Below are 16,362 nucleotides of genomic sequence, written 5' to 3' on the forward strand. Positions count from 1 at the left end.
TATGATGTTTCTTATGAACATGATGATTTCATTTATTTATTTACACTGTGCAGGCTGAGTTTGTGGTTCCTGAGTAGCGTTTATCTCTGGGTTCCATGCGTCTTGTCAAGCACGGACCTGGTGAGCAAAGTAAGGGTTCATTTGAACATCTAATGGAAACAAAACATACCAGAAAGGGCTTTTTTCATTTAATATAATACTACTAACCAAACAGAAGAACATGATTTGTGAACTGTTCAAGTGAGTCTGTGTGTTTAACTGTACAGTTACACTTATGGCTGTTAACTTATTTGGCGACTGTGACGACAGTTCATTTCATTGAGATGAGCTCATCCTGGAAACGTGGTCCGTCTCAAATGATCTTGACGATGGGGAAGTATTTGTGCGCAGAGAAGTCAAATTCAGGAAGAGCCTACACAGAAAATAGGCAAGGATTCAGTGAATTTCACAGTATCTCACTTCATCAATATGCAAACTCTTTTCTGGAAGGAATTTAAGTTAAGCTCTATAAACAGCATCTGTGACATCATTGTGACTCATCTTCATTTTGCAATAAATATTAAAGTCTATGGGGCAAAACACTTAAAGTTATGGATTTAGCAGATGCTTTTATGCAAAGTAACTTACAGTGCATCCAGGCTATACATTTTTTTACCAGTATATATGATTTTCAAAGCAGAAACTTTTTGTTCGATCACCTTTCGCACCTTCTTAATTTCTTTTTGAGTTTTAAAACTCTAAATTGTCTTGTCAGCAGTTGTACAATGACTCTGAGCAGATGATCTTTTGATTATGATTTACATGCAATGGCATATCATTTTCAAATAAATGTTTATTGTAACATTTATTCTGGCACAGACTCTTTCCTAACAGACTTCTAGTGAATTACTGTAAACACAAAATTATATTTTTTTACACACAGGGTTTGAATTTACTGTTGTACTGAACCCAGAAAATCCATTCATACCTTGGTCTCCTTCTTGTGTCCTCCAGCCAGCAGTTTCATTACAACAATATTGGGTTTGGCCACTTTTAGGATGCGGTTCACCTACAGCAACAAACAGCAAATCAGTCGCTTCCTTTCACAATACAGAATTAATAATGTGAGATCTTAATAATCTTTAGTTAAGAATAATCTGATATATTTGCTGACATGCAGCACGTCACAGGAATAAACTACAGTTTATAATATATTATCATAGAAAATAATTATTTTAAATTGCAATAATATTTCATTATTACTATTTTTACTCTATTTTTACTATTTTAATTAGATTGTTAACTTGGTATACATAGATAGTAGCAGTAGGGATGTGCGATACCAAATATTTTGTTTTCGATACGATACTTTTAAATGGCAAGTATTGTCGATATCAATGCCGATACGATACTTCTAAACTGAGCTTTTGGATTATGACATGTAGTTAATTATTATGAGTACATTGGGTAATAATACCTAATTAACTTTATATTTGAAACGTATTTTAACATGCAATACGCCTTAATTGCAACTTTTAGGTAATATTTTCGTTTACACATGGTTAAAATACGTTGAAATCTACAATACTATAGTTAAACTATTTTCACTTTACCATGGTTCATTGTCATAAGGGACTGCCAGTAATAGGCTGTTGTTGCATGCATAAAATGTAACCTTTTTTATTCGGAGAGTGTATGATTTATATTAACAATACAGAATAGAAAATGAGCAATATGATCTTTTAACATTCAAATTTAAATAAATGTACTGCACAAACTAGGGTACAGTTTCAACAGGTTTATTGTGAAATAACTCAAACATATAGCCTATGTTTTTTCTGCATTGTTCTGGGCTGCCTTTTCCAAAAACATAAATACTTTCTTATTATAGGCAATGCAGCTCTATTTAAATACACCGTCAGAAGTGAGTAAACGCTCTCTGTAATTGATTGATTCTGTCTTGCAACATTTGCGTGTTTTCAGAGGAGCAGGAAAATTATTTGCTAACATAGGTTATTCGTCCAATTCAAGGCATATTGTAGGCGTTGTTTTTTCTTTAATAAACAAAATCACTGGTAAATAAAAACACCTTAGTATCGTTATTTTTTATTTGAGTATCGATAATTTCAATACACGCATCAGTATCGATATATCGATACTTCAGGATCGATTCGCCCATCCCTAATTAGCAGTGTAAAGACAGTTTGTACCTCTGCATCGGGGCTGGTGATGTTTTCAAGTATGAGTTTGGCCTGCTGGAAATGTTTACTGGCGGCCATATAGAGATCAGCTGAGCGCGGAGGAGGATTGTACTTCTTCAGATCTGACATCTCCTACATCCACACATACCAACACACTCGGTTCACTCTGATCTTTGCACAGAATAATTGTGGTAAACGGTAAACATCATCTCAAAGCAATAGTACCTTAAACTGGATATAATGCACTGGCGGCGGTGTGACGACGCTGTTGAAAGGTGCGAATCGATGCTCGTAGCGAACCTGCTCGCTGTCCAGCTCAAACTGAGGTTTGCGCACCTTTCTGTCCATATCCAATGCTATCATAGTCTGCAGAAGAAAGACAGAAGAGTCAGTTCCACAGTCAAAGACATGGCACTCATTGGTCCGGATCTATTCATTTATTCAAAAATATAACCCATATATGATGAGTGTGCTTTTGACCTTTGCATGAAAATTCATTTTCATTTACAGATATATATATATATATATATATATATATATATATATATATATATATATATATATATATATATATATATATATATATATATATATATATATATATATATATATATAAAGTCCAAGTTAAAATACAAATGCAGAAAAAAACAAAACAAGACTTCTTAACTGCCTATTAATTTGAAGAACTTTTGTCGACCAAATTAAAGTCATGTGGTGCAACCAAGAAACAAAACAAAATATGAATTATATCATACAGAGAAGAATCTGTGTCAATCTTCTTTTAATTATCAAATAATCTGATATTTTAAAATTTATGATATTTATGATTGGATAATTACTAAAAAATATTTATACAAAAATAAATAAAAATAAAAAGTCATAAATTAAGTTGTTTTTAAGCTTTAATTAAGAAATTATGTTATTGTTGCTTGACGGTTACATACCATTTTCAAAGTCATCTTTTGGCATGTTTAAACTAGGTTTTTCCTATAATCAATGTCCCACCAGTCAAATCCTGACGATCATGATTTATTTCTAATATTTCCATCTGAATCTCTGTTATCCTGAAACATCACATTACAAAATTTCGCAAATGTCAACATCTCTGTCTATGTGTGCGTGTGTGTGTGTGTGTGTCAGTAGGTGGTACCTTGTACATGCCGGCACACATGTTTTGGTAAGCTTGGCTCATGGTGATCTCTTTACTCAGAGGACGAGCTGAACGAGACAATGGAAACACAGTGAATCAGACTGAAACATCACAATCCTACAGACAGAACTGAGATTCTTGAATGACTGTGAAAACCTTTCTTCTTCTTCTTGCTCTTCTTGCTGCTTCGTACTTTCAGCTGCTCCTCCAGGATTCTCTCCTCTGCCATCTGAGAGCTGTCCGCTCGACTCAGCGTGGACATGAGCCATGCGTACAGGAACTCAGACAGATACCTGCACATACACAGAGACAAAGACATGTTGACCTGACTCGCTGAATTAAACTGTCTTGCTACTGTCCCTTTAAGACTATATTCAAATGACCTCGAACTTATTAATTATTTTAATTATCATTATTATTCATTATCATTATTTTCATTCGGAGCATAGTCAAAACATGCTATTAATATGCTTAAGTCTTTGACAATTTGTCGCTATCTCCTTAAATTAGATATCTAGATCACAATCTAAGCTATGATCCTAAAATAGGTGGAAATAATTAAATGTCAAATTTCTTCCAATAGATATCCAACAATGGTCCAATAAAAAAAAAAAAAAAATATATATATATATATATATTCAATATATTGCCGATATGTTGTGTATCACGAGTTTATTTTGTTTCCTTTGCATTATGGTTTGTTTAGCTGTTGCATAATTGGTCATCTCTTCAAACTAGTTGTAGATTATGATCTAAAACTTAAAACAGGTGAAATACCGTTTGATACTGATAAATTATTGCTGCACAATTATGACAAAAATCATAATTGTCGATTATTCCCTTGAAATTGTAATTGCGATTATAAATTATGGCTACGACATTTCAAACTGAATGATCATTGTTTGAAGCGACTGCATTCTATATTTTTAGTTGAAAATAAACAAGCTGAAAACCTTTTATTGCTTCTCTATTGTATTATGCCTCATACATGGGATAGTTTTTTTTCTTTAAATAAAAAAAGTACAAATATGAATAGTATTATAATGTTATACTAAAACAATGGGGAAAAAAACATTAAGATAACCTGCAGAAAGAAAAAAAAACACATCTTAAGCATGGAAAATAACATGAATGGACTTTGAATGATTAGCTGCCGCTTTGAACGATTATGTAATTGTGGCATCTGTAATTGTAATAGTGACAAAAATTTGATTAATCGTGCAGCCCTACGATAAATAAAATACCAATATCAAATATACTGCAGATGTCTTGTGCTGATCTGTATATAGCATTAAAACGGTTTTTAAAAAAAATTTCAGGTTTTGAAAAATTGGTCACGATCCCCTCAGTGTATTATGATCTAAATTTTAAGATAGATGGAAACAATTAAATCAAATGCTGAGCAATAAATATCTGATGCATGTTATATTGTGCCTATGCATTCTGTTCTGTCTACGGCATTAAAGCATGAGTGTTTAGTTGTCTTACCAGTAGATGTAATAATACTCGTGCATGCTGTAGAGCTCCAGCTCAAAGCCGCTGAGCAGGTACTGGATCATGATGCGCAGGTTGTGATAGAGGATCCAGGTGCCCAGACAGGCTAAATGCTGCCTCTGAGGCTCCAGCTTCATCAGCAGACCGTGGAGAGCAGCGTCCACCTTCTCAGCCTAAACAACAACCAACATGTTCAATGATGCTTTACTACTGACGACATGACAATAGACTGATCATTAGCCATGTTTCCACTATCAAGCTTAAACCGGGCGTGCTAATGCGTGCCAGGGCCAGTCGCGTTTCCACTGTCACTTCCAGAGCTTGATCGTGCCTCGCCAGGGCTTCTTCGAGGCCAACGGCCAGGGTTTTTTGGCCTGAGGAAAACCTTGGGCCAAAGCGGGGCAGTTTGGGCTAGAGGAGTGGTTATGAACAAAGGCAGGGTTTCTCCATGTCTGGAGAGCTCAGCGCTGCAGATCATTTCAGAAAGATAACAGCTTTAACACCATTTTTTTGAATAAGTTGAGATCAAAACTCACTCTTAGTCAGCAGCGAGTGTTAGAAATAACTTGATCAATTGTGGAATTACAATCACTAAACAAGGCATAAATATTTATAAGCGATGTAAAAGACTATACACGCTAAACATTATGTTACCATAGTAAACATGGTAAATGCTTGGAGAAATCAGACGTCAGCTTCTTATTCTCCATCACAATCATGTAATTTTTTTGTAACTTATAATATCTGTCATAAGTCTTGTCTCGAGAGTTTAGCTCCACGTAGCCTACCATAGAAATATAATAATGTTTTTGTCCGGGAGCTTTTAAAAAAGTAGAGATATTATCATTCATTCTAAATGTGACTGCTACTGTGGCTACAAATAAACAGAAACAGACTAGAGTGAATAAGCAGGCTATTTTCATAAGCGTTAAAAATAAATAACATATAAATACATTTATTTCTGTGTGAATAATTTTGAGTCCTGATAAATTAATTCATTATGATCAATGTATAACGTATTCTATAGTAACGTCGATGCTTTTGAATTTGAATATTTAACAAAGCATGCAAACAAACGGCCTATTTCGTCACGTTCGTTTTGTCTTCGCGCTAGTTCCAGTGACTTATTTCTTAGTTTTCTGATAACTTCTCTTTGTTGCTGTAATGATGAGGTTGCATGACGTTGTTCTGAGAGGCGTGTAAAGGGTATGTTTTAGTGATGCGCAGCAGAGCTACAGGCACAGACTGTGGAAACCCTGCGCTATTCTATGAGCCCCGCCCGGCCCGCTTTAAGCCCTGCCTCGCACTGGCCCGAGAGTGGAGATACGGCTATTTACATGCCCAAAGTTTAAAGTAGTAGTTCACCTAATTTCATAGTGTTGTGACTTGTTTCCTTTGTGTTGTGACTTGTTTCCTTTGTGTTGCATTAGAAATACAATAGCGAATGTAGATTCTACAGCGTCTATGGGGAAGTCGTGGCCTAATGGTTAGAGGGTTGGACTCCCAATCGAAGGGTTGTGGGTTCTAGTCTCGGGCCGGACGGAATTGTGGGTGGGGGGAGTGCATGAACAGTTCTCTCTCCACCCTCAATACCACGACTTAGGTGCCCTTGAGCAAGGCATCGAAACCCCAACTGCTCCCCGGGCACCGCAGCATAAATGGCTGCCCACTGCTCCGGGTGTGTGCGCACAGTGTGTGTGTGTGTGTTCACTGCTCTGTGTGTGTGCATTTCGGATGGGTTAAATGCAGAGCACAAATTCTGAGTATGTGTCACCATACTTGGCTGAATGTCACTTCACTTCACTATTCACTAATACTTCAGTTTCATCCATCGCACCCAAAGATAAACTGCAGTGCTTTACAACCATAGGACAGGAAGAGCTAAATAAACTTATCACTGTATCTAAACCAACAACATGTTTATTAGATCCTGTACCCACTAAATTACTGAAAGACCTGTAGCCGAAGAACCGCTTCTCAATACCATTAACTCGTCGTTATCTTTAGGTAACTTCCCCAAAACCATCTAAGCTGATGGTTATTAAGCCTCTTATTAAGAAGCCACATATAGATCCTAGTGAACTGGCAAATTATAGGCCAATTTCAAATCTTCCATTTATGTCTAAATTTTATAAAATGTTGTGTCTGCTCATTTGAGCTCCTTCCTGCAAAATAATTATCTGTATGAAGAATTTCAGTCAGGTTTCAGGCGCCACCATAGCACAGAAACTGCACTTGTTAAAATTACAAATGACCTGCTCCTTGCGTCAGACCAAGACTGAATCTCATTTCTAGTCTTACTTGATCTTAGTGCTGCGTTCGACACTATAGATCATGACATACTCATAGATCGATTACAAAACTATACAAGTATTCAAGGGCAGGCTCTAAGATGGTTTAGATCCTACCTGTCCGAATGCTACCATTTTGTTTATTTAAATGGGGTGTCATCTCATTTATCATCAGTAAAATATGGAGTGCCACAAGGATCCATCCTAGGTCCCCTTCTATTTTTAATATACATGTTGTCCCGGAATACGGAATTAGCTTCCACTGTCATGCTGATGATACTCAACTATATATCCCAAAGAGACCAGATGAAACTTAAAATGAAGATGAAAGAAAATATCTAAGCCAGTGGTTCCCAACATTTTTCAACTCGCGGCCCACACAACCAAACACATATGTTTGCGCGGCCCACTGCAAAAAAACTAACTGACCCTGCTATTGTTGGGTTAATAACTTAGTACTCAGAAGCTAAATTGTTAACTTTATTTATTGAATGAACTGGGGCTGTGCGATATGAAAAAAAAAAAATCTATCTCGATTTCTTTGATCAATTTTGCTATTTCGATTTAGCAATTTTGACACACACAGATATGCTTTACAGTCATAAATGCATTCAGGAAGAATTTGAAACATATTTCCAAAAGAAAACCAATTAGAGCTTTATCAAAATTTGTAATGTCTCTAGAACAGACGCAAGTCAAAATAATCACTATAGTAAAGGTGCAACAAAATTTCTAGACTTATGGCAAAAAAACTCCTGTGCACTCACAACTCTCTCTGTATGCTCATGTGCTAGATATTAATTATTTTGGCACGTTTTTATTTCTAGCCTTTTACTGCATTCAGTGTGAATGATCTGATCCATTAACTTGGGCTCGGAAAAAAGGTGCTTCACAGACAGTGTGTGAACCTGGAGTTAGGCATATCCCCAGGCTGTTCTGTTCTCGCGCTAGACGCGCTGCATTCTGATTGGATCGGATAGCATACTGCGGGAGGTCAGGGCCGCAGAAAATCGTGTTATAAAGCGATTTAGAAATCGTGCACGCTCAAATCGTGATTTTATGACTATTTCTATTAATCGCACAGCCCTAGAATGAACTGGCAATGAACAGAAAATAACTAAACGGGAAAACCAGATCCAGGCAGAGCTCAGCAGCGGGTAGACAGTCAGCGGAGCAAGCAGTCAGGAAGGAACATGTTGATATCCATTTATGCATGTTTGAATTTGTTGTGCTGTAGCATATGCAACAAAAATATAAATTGCTGGTTTATTCTTAAAGCAATCAGCGAGCTCGAACAGTGGAAGTAAGGTTACAGTTTAATATTTATTTTTTGTTATTTAATTATATAAATGAAATGATGTTATGACATTTTTATGTATATTAACAATATTATTATTTATTTTAATAGTAATTGGCGGCCCACCTACAATACCACCGGCGGCCCACAGGTTGAAACCACTGATCTAAGCTAACAGAGTGCGTTAAAAATGTAACAGATTGGATGATCAATAACTTTCTCCTATTAAATTCGGATAAGACAAAGATATTAATTATTGGACCAAAAAACACTACACAGAATCTAGTAGACTACAGTTTACAACTAGACGGATGTACTGTTACTTCCTCTACAGTCAGAAATCTGGGTGTTATATTAGACAGCAATTTGTCTTTTGAAAATCATATTTCCAATGTTACAAAAACTGCATTCTTCCATCTTAGAAACATTGCCAAGCTACGAAACATGTTATCTGTTTCTGATTCAGTTCATGCATTCATGACCTCTAGACTGGACTATTGTAATGCACTTCTAGGTGGTTGCCCTGCTTCGTCAATAAACAAGCTACAGGTAGTCCAAAATGCAGCAGCTAGAGTCCTTACCAGGTCAAGAAAATATGATCATATTACCCCAATTTTACAGTCTCTGCACTGGCTACCTATTATGAGGACATACATCTGTATATGGGTTGTGAGACGGCAGCTTACAAGATGAACAACATATTAGCGACATAAGACAACATGAAAAAACAATTGCAACACATTTAAACATAATGTGACAGAAATGTTTTGTGAACGTGTCTCTTGGGAAGACTTGGATTAAAAGGTTGGATTGATATTAAATCACTCTTACAATGGTTTTATGCACTTTTTGAAGCTTGAAATTTTTGGTTGAGTGGACTTTTAATGGATGGATGTGAACTATCCCTTCTTTGTAGTAACAAACACTGATGAACTGAGATAAATTAGACTAAATAAAAACTATCTATCTACGCACCTCATCCTGAAGGGTGGCGAACTCCTCCAGTATGTGACCCAGTTTGTCTCTCTGGCGTGCTCGGTTGTGCCCGTGAAACTGGATTAGGCTGCAGAACGGCTGAGACACATAACAAAACTCTTATTTCATCACATTAAACCAAAAACAGTATTTCATCATAACGCTCAACAAAATGAATCACAAACCCGTGTGCAGTGTGTTACAAACGAGTCAATGTAATCTTTAGCCTGGTGGTTATTAATCAAACTGCATCTGTGAACAAATAAAACAGTGTTAAAACAAGGTATGAATAAAGTGTGATCTCAGAGGGCTCATGACTTGATAATTTAGTAAGTCAATAAGGACAGGCAGGAGAAAAAATTTAATGAACCACTGGAATAAAAGCACCATTAATCTTGGCAGCTGTGGCTTTCAAAAGAGTTACACATCTAATGCTTATTTAATATGCAAAAGTGTTACCCAATCACACCAGTGGGCGTATACTAAGTCTTAAAGCAGACACGCCCCTTTAAGAGGAGAAGCTACTATTAGGTTATATCAATATTATAAGTACACTTTAAGGAACGTTATAAAATCAAATTAAATTAAACAACAAATACAGTTCACTTCCTCTTTAATAAGATATGCAATTTATTAATAATGAATAAATATATGATCCAATTTCTACAAATAATAACTCACTTTGGAGAGAGGACAGGAGGACTGACGAAATAACGCAGCGCATCTTTAATCATGTCCTGCATCAGATGAGTCCCAAACACCTTCTTATTGTCAATCAGAAACGTGGTCTGCATCAGACAGACAGACAGACAGCATTCAGATGAGCGTGAAGACTACCTACATGCCAAGACCAACCATCATACCGTACATTTCCTGATCAATCGGTCTCTGTGTGTGACAATGTACCCAACACCTGTTTTATTTGTGATGGGGTTGTGCTGAATGCGTTATTTGTTGAGAAGAGAGGAGATTTATAATGTCACCTGCAGCAGAGACCTGGACAGCACACATGGAGACTGCTCGCTGAATTCACAGAAGAAATCCTGAAACACATGCAGCAGCGTTAGTTAGAGTTATCTTTAAAACAACCAGGGAAAGCATGTATTTATACTGATTGTAACTTACCAAGATGCAGTGCAGGTTGATTACAGTGATGACCTCACAGACCGTTTTAATGCGCTCAATGAGTTTGCTGAAGTAGTTGACCATCTCTTCTCTCTTGATGATCTTGGCATATCGAGGGAAAGTGGGCGGGAGCAGGCGCTGGTTAACCAGTGGCTCGAAACCCATCATGATTGGGTGATCTGCAAAAACCACGGTGGGAACTTTGTGGAATTACATATGGCCGAAAAGCAATTTCTTTGACAAAATGAATTAAAAATGTAATGAAATATGAAAGTAATTAATTTAAATGAAAAATTTAATTAAAAATATGAAAATGTTTTTAATTGAAACTAAAAAAGGATTGTATTAAAATTACATTAATTAAATTCAAAATAAATGAAAAATATTAAATTAAATAAAAATAAATGTATCTGACAAAATAAATTAAATTAAATTAAAAATGTTTAAATAATTTAGAAATAAAATGAATAATATGGGGTTATATTAAAACTAAAATTATATTAAAAATTTAATTAATTAAATTATAAATACAAATATAAAAAAAAATACAAAATTAATTATAGAAAAAAGTATATACAATTTTTTATTTGAATGTAATTAAGCTTAAAATTAAAACTATTATATTAAAATGGAATTTTAAATATTAAGCTTAAGTTCAAAAATAAAATATGAAAATTGCATAAAAAAAAAAGATGATTATAATAGATTCTAGCCGAACGAAAGTTTAAAAGTATGCCGTTTCCTGCGAGTGTGATATTGATTAGGAGTGTTTGGCGTGTGCAGACTGTTACCTCCTTTGGTTGTGTCGTTCTGGGACTGTATGCCGTACTGTACGGTGGAGTGAATCGCTGGCAGTAAGTCAGCAGCCTGAGTCATCAGCTTCTGTGCTTCACTGACAGCACTCGTCTGAAAGGTCAAATCAAGCAATCAAAGGTCAGGAAATAAACGGATCAATCATTCGGCAAGGCAATATGCTTGGGTGAATTTAATAATGTCACACCTCTTTTTTAGTGAAGGAGATGAGAGCACTGAGCAGAAGGCGAGTGAATTTCACACGACTGAACAGAGCCAAGCACTGTTGATGCTGAGGGCAAAGGAGAGAGAAAGTCCACAACAACCCAAACCATCTCTTTATCTGAATCTAGCACTGGGCATCTTACATCTAACTCGACCTCAGGATCTCGTTGTTCTCCCTGTCGACTGCGTGTACTCTGTTAGGAAAAGAAAGAGATGCATATTTAACACCAGAATATCTGAGGAGAAACATGAAAAGTCTTGAGAGGGAGTCACCGTACCTTCACTTTCCTCTGAAGTTCATCCTCAACGTCTTTTAGCATTCCTACGTTACAATTGAAATGGTGAAATGACTAAAATGAAATTGAAATCTTACAAAAATATATCCCAGTCATATTTTACTAATTTACTAATTTTACATTTTTAGATTTTGTGACGTTACAAATGTCTTAAAGGTCACTTTTTGATCAATTTAAACGTTTTCTAAATGACAGTATTGAGAACTGGTGAGAAAAAGCAACTTAAGAACAAAATATAAAAATAAAAATAACAATAGCCTTAATTTTCTGAATTATAAAGCACAATAAAGACCAGTCTTTACACTCACCTGTCACTCTCAGATCGGTTACGTTGTTTGCCATTTTAAAGCCGTAAGTCATGGCCTGAAAATCTTCCTGTGATTGAAAAACAGAAAAAAATCCACATTCACAGAAGAAACCAACAGCAACATTTACCGCTGAAGATTAAACACACATGTACGTACATACTAACGTCATAAAACAACACAACTGGGTCAAAAAACTGTGTCTTGCCTCCTCAAACACACCGGCTTTGTTGACCTTCTCGCGGGCGATGTCGCAGATCTTGAGGACGCCCAGAGCGAAGGCTTTGAGAGCAGGGTCTTGAATCAGATCCGGATTATGAACGTACAGACACGTAAACACAGTCTGAGCCAAAGAATGCCCCTCCAGCCACGTGATCTGAGACAACAGTGAGACCGTGTTCAATACAGCATACACACGGATGTTCAATACACTCAGCAAACTCTGGACACTCAACCAGACACTGCTTCGTTCGTCGAGCGCAAAAGAACCGGTGAACTGTTGTCTTCAACCGGTTTATTGAATCGAACTGTCCCAAAGGAACTACTGGTGATCCGAAAACCCATGCAACCGGTTCTTGACTCGTGAACGAGTCAATGTTTTGTTCGTTATCTGGCTCGGCTCGGTGTTCATCTCTCTCTTCACAGCAGTTCAGTCAGTGTACTGTTTGAGTGCATGAATTACTCCGGGATATTGGTTTGTTTTAACTCAGAGGGAGTGTCAGCCACATTAAACAAGTTAACATCTTAAGTCATGTGTGGATTAATGCGTATTGGTGACGCGTACGATTCAGTTCGATTTGGAGAACTGGTTCAAAAAGATCCGGTTACATCGAGTGATTCGTTCGCAAACTGCTTTGTTTTGAACTCTCTCACAACAGACACGGAAGAGAAGACATTGCTGAATAAAGTCATAGTTTTTGCTATTTTTTGACCAAAATGTATTTTCGATGCTTCAAAAAATTCTACCTGACCCTCTGATGTCACATGGACTACTTTGATGATGTTTTTCTTACCTTTCTGGACATGGACAGTATACCGTACACACAGCTTCAATGGAGGGACTGAGAGCTCTCGGACTAAATCTAAAATATCTTAAACTGTGTTCTGAAGATAAACTGAGGTCTCACGGGTTTGGAACGACATGTTTTTACACAAAATTTTTACACAAAAGGACAACTAGGAAGTTCGAAAGAACAGCATTTCTAATATTATATAAATATAAATGTCTTTACTGTCACGTATAATCAATATAACACGTCCTACTATGGAAGCCCATTTCCGCTACTAAATAAGAAATAAAACAAGGTAATTGCAACTTTTTCACTCACAATTCTGAATATTTTTCTTGTAACTGAGTTTTTTATCTCGCAAATGCAAGAAATCAGTTTTATTTCTCTCACCTGCACGTTATAAAGTCAGAACTGCAAGACATGGACATGCAATTACCTTGTTTTCTTTTTTATTCAGTGATAGAAACTGCAAATAAAAAAATACCCCAACTTCCCACAAAACTATTAAATAGTACGGAGTGATTATTGGATGCTTGTTATTTTACTCTATTGTATATTGTTATTGCTATCATTTATTACCATTACAGGCACATTTTTTTATCACTTTAATGAGTGATGTTAACATCATACTGACGAGACAGCAGAAACATGTGTCCATGATCCCGATCAGCTCAGGAATACTCAGATCCTTCACCCGTATGGCCTCATCCTTCAGAAAGATGAAAGACAGACAGAGGGAATGAGAAACAGTCACGTACAGTACAGTATATATTCAGGTTCATTATTACTATTTGTTACCTTCACGGCCTGTTCAAAGTTGAGGACTTTACGGTTGACTTGATTTCCGATCATCCCAGCATCCATCTTGGGATCCATCATCTCAATGGCAGACATGGCCTCGAACAGGCCGAACCTACAGGGACACGAGCATCACGTCCGCTCAACTCACGCACCAATCGTTGAATTGTGTGTAAAAGACTATCAAATTGGTAAAACACGCTTACAGTTTGTCATGTAGCAACTCGCCAAGTTTGAGTTCTGCAACAAAGAAACACATTCATTCAGTTCACAGCATCCTCTGTAAGATCACACAGGACAGATGTATCTACACGTGAACCCTGATTAAACATGACTGATCAGAACGGTCTTATGGCACAGTGCTGGAGCTGATTCATGAGGCTGTCGAGCTCGTATGGGAAAGGAAGTTACTTCTAGATCTCTTAGTGACCATAAATGGCAAAACCGAGGCCATCGGGAGAAGATATTCCTGCAGTGCACTTTCAGAGATCAACATTTCACGGTTTTAGGAATCACTTCAGAAATAACTGCTCATTATAGGATACGTGGATTTTATGCTCGTTTTGGAACAATCTGGTTTGAATGTTAATGGCACATTTTATTTTTCTCCCTGTGTTTCTCAGGGCTTTGTGGAAAATGTCTATTCTGAGATCATGTGCTCTCTGATGCCAGTAATAACTCACGGCCGCGTCATAATAAACCCCTGACAGGACTCCAAACTAAAACATCGAGTAAGGAGCCATTAGCTCCTGGAAGAAATAAACTTCAATTTTCTTTTTAGGTGCCATAGAATATTATTTTTTACATTTTAACATTTCAATCATACTCTCATGTGTTTGTATCATCTTTTCTTGACTTTATGAGCATTTTAATCCATCTGGTAGATGACCTGGGAACTAAATTTCGCTTAAAGTGGGAACTAAATGTCTTTTTCAACTTGAAGTATACATTATTCTTTAGGCATAATCTGTACCAATATCACGGACCACGAGCATCAGAATTTCTGAGGGGGAAAAACATTGCATATGGCTATTTTAAGAAAAATTTAATAAAGGTTTTTATGCATTTAAATAATTACACATGCTAAAAAAAATCAAACATATGGTGAATAACAAATAAAACATTTCATAGGGCCTTAAACGTTTTTTGTTTTTTTACTTTTAATAAATTGCTGTGAAAATGTATGCGTGTTAATATTCAAATTAATTAGACATGCTTTTTGATTAATACAATTAAATTTAACCATTAAAAAGGAGTTGAGAAAAAAATAAAACCGAAAAAATGGAATCCAGAAAAATTTAAACGGAATTTGGAAAAAATTCCCTAAAAAATTTAAAAAAGTAAAGTAAAGTAAAGTAATAAGTAGTGAAGTTACTTTTCAAATGCAGTAACTAGTAAAGTAATCTCATTACAATTTACAGAAGTAACTAATTACATTTATTTGAGTAACTACCCCAACACTTGTGAAGTAACACATGTCTGACACAAAGTCACTCCCCCAGTTTATCTTGCTCCAAATTAAAGGTCACTAATGCTTAAAAAAATATCTGACTTTAATGATAATAACTTTTCGTAATAGCATAATGAGAATTTTATGATTTTTATAATCATTATATGATTTTTATAATTATTATATGACCCATATTATTATTAATGTATACAGATTATGTAATATAAATAAGCTGTAGTAGTATCAAAAGATTGCACGATTTAAAAATAAAAAATCTGACCTTACATGTTCAAGTCTCTATCACTATATATTTTCAAATGTATAAACTAAGTTAACAAGCTTCACTTGTGACTGCACTGATAAAGCAAGATTATTTATTTTATTTGTCCTCTTTCATTTCATTTGATGTTTAAATTTGTCATATTCTTCAATCTCTTAACCTTTAGCAAAACCTTTCACCTTTAGTTTTGAATCTCGCTGGGTTTCTCACGAGAAGTAAATCAAACTTGCTTTGTGTTGCAAGGCTCGTGATTGGCTGTTTGCCAGTGATGTCACACATTCATGTGCACGCGCTCCACAAACTCACGATCAAAGCCTGAGTTGACAAATAAAGTTGATGAACAGCATCATGGTACCAACAAACAAAGCCAGATTGTCAACTCAAAACTAATCCTGTAACTCTGAATTTGTTCAGCTACCATCATGGTACAGGCCCCTGCTCTTGTTAAGAGGAAGCTGTATTATTAATGATTATAAATGAGAATTGTTAACGATATTGCCAATATCCACACAGCTGACAGCTTTACGTTTACACTTTCTCTTCAAGTCTCCCTCACCTCTCTCTCTCTCTCTCTGGCGACCTCAGCAAAAACTCCACTAGCAATTTGATAATTTTGATTGTTGCAAATAATAATAAGTTTGGAGCCCTGACTGGTGTGACACGCACCTCTACAGGCTCCTCTGAAGTCCTGGGT

At 36.1% G+C, this 16,362-nt stretch overlaps 1 protein-coding gene across 1 annotated transcript in view; it reads right to left on the bottom strand.

Moving 5' to 3' along the window:
• Positions 1-23: 23 nt before the first annotated feature.
• LOC113039657 (N-alpha-acetyltransferase 35, NatC auxiliary subunit-like) overlaps positions 24-16,362 on the bottom strand; it is a 17,032-nt gene continuing 693 nt past the window's right edge. Inside the window, exons 2-23 of the mRNA XM_026197643.1 lie at positions 16,335-16,362; positions 14,145-14,178; positions 13,939-14,053; positions 13,775-13,849; positions 12,339-12,506; positions 12,134-12,200; positions 11,808-11,851; positions 11,673-11,723; positions 11,513-11,596; positions 11,304-11,418; positions 10,513-10,691; positions 10,371-10,430; positions 10,069-10,175; positions 9,573-9,639; positions 9,388-9,486; positions 4,819-4,997; positions 3,487-3,623; positions 3,331-3,398; positions 2,406-2,546; positions 2,190-2,312; positions 968-1,048; positions 24-412 (exon numbers count right to left, since the gene is read on the bottom strand). The exon at positions 16,335-16,362 is cut by the window's right edge and continues 104 nt beyond it. Of these exons, the coding sequence (XP_026053428.1) occupies positions 353-412; positions 968-1,048; positions 2,190-2,312; positions 2,406-2,546; positions 3,331-3,398; positions 3,487-3,623; positions 4,819-4,997; positions 9,388-9,486; positions 9,573-9,639; positions 10,069-10,175; positions 10,371-10,430; positions 10,513-10,691; positions 11,304-11,418; positions 11,513-11,596; positions 11,673-11,723; positions 11,808-11,851; positions 12,134-12,200; positions 12,339-12,506; positions 13,775-13,849; positions 13,939-14,053; positions 14,145-14,178; positions 16,335-16,362 (2,082 nt within the window). The 3' untranslated portion in view covers positions 24-352. The remainder of the gene's footprint in view (positions 413-967; positions 1,049-2,189; positions 2,313-2,405; positions 2,547-3,330; positions 3,399-3,486; positions 3,624-4,818; positions 4,998-9,387; positions 9,487-9,572; positions 9,640-10,068; positions 10,176-10,370; positions 10,431-10,512; positions 10,692-11,303; positions 11,419-11,512; positions 11,597-11,672; positions 11,724-11,807; positions 11,852-12,133; positions 12,201-12,338; positions 12,507-13,774; positions 13,850-13,938; positions 14,054-14,144; positions 14,179-16,334) is intronic.

The sequence above is a fragment of the Carassius auratus genome, chromosome 22 (assembly GCF_003368295.1).
Source record: "Carassius auratus strain Wakin chromosome 22, ASM336829v1, whole genome shotgun sequence".
Classification (NCBI taxonomy): Eukaryota; Metazoa; Chordata; class Actinopteri; order Cypriniformes; family Cyprinidae; genus Carassius; species Carassius auratus.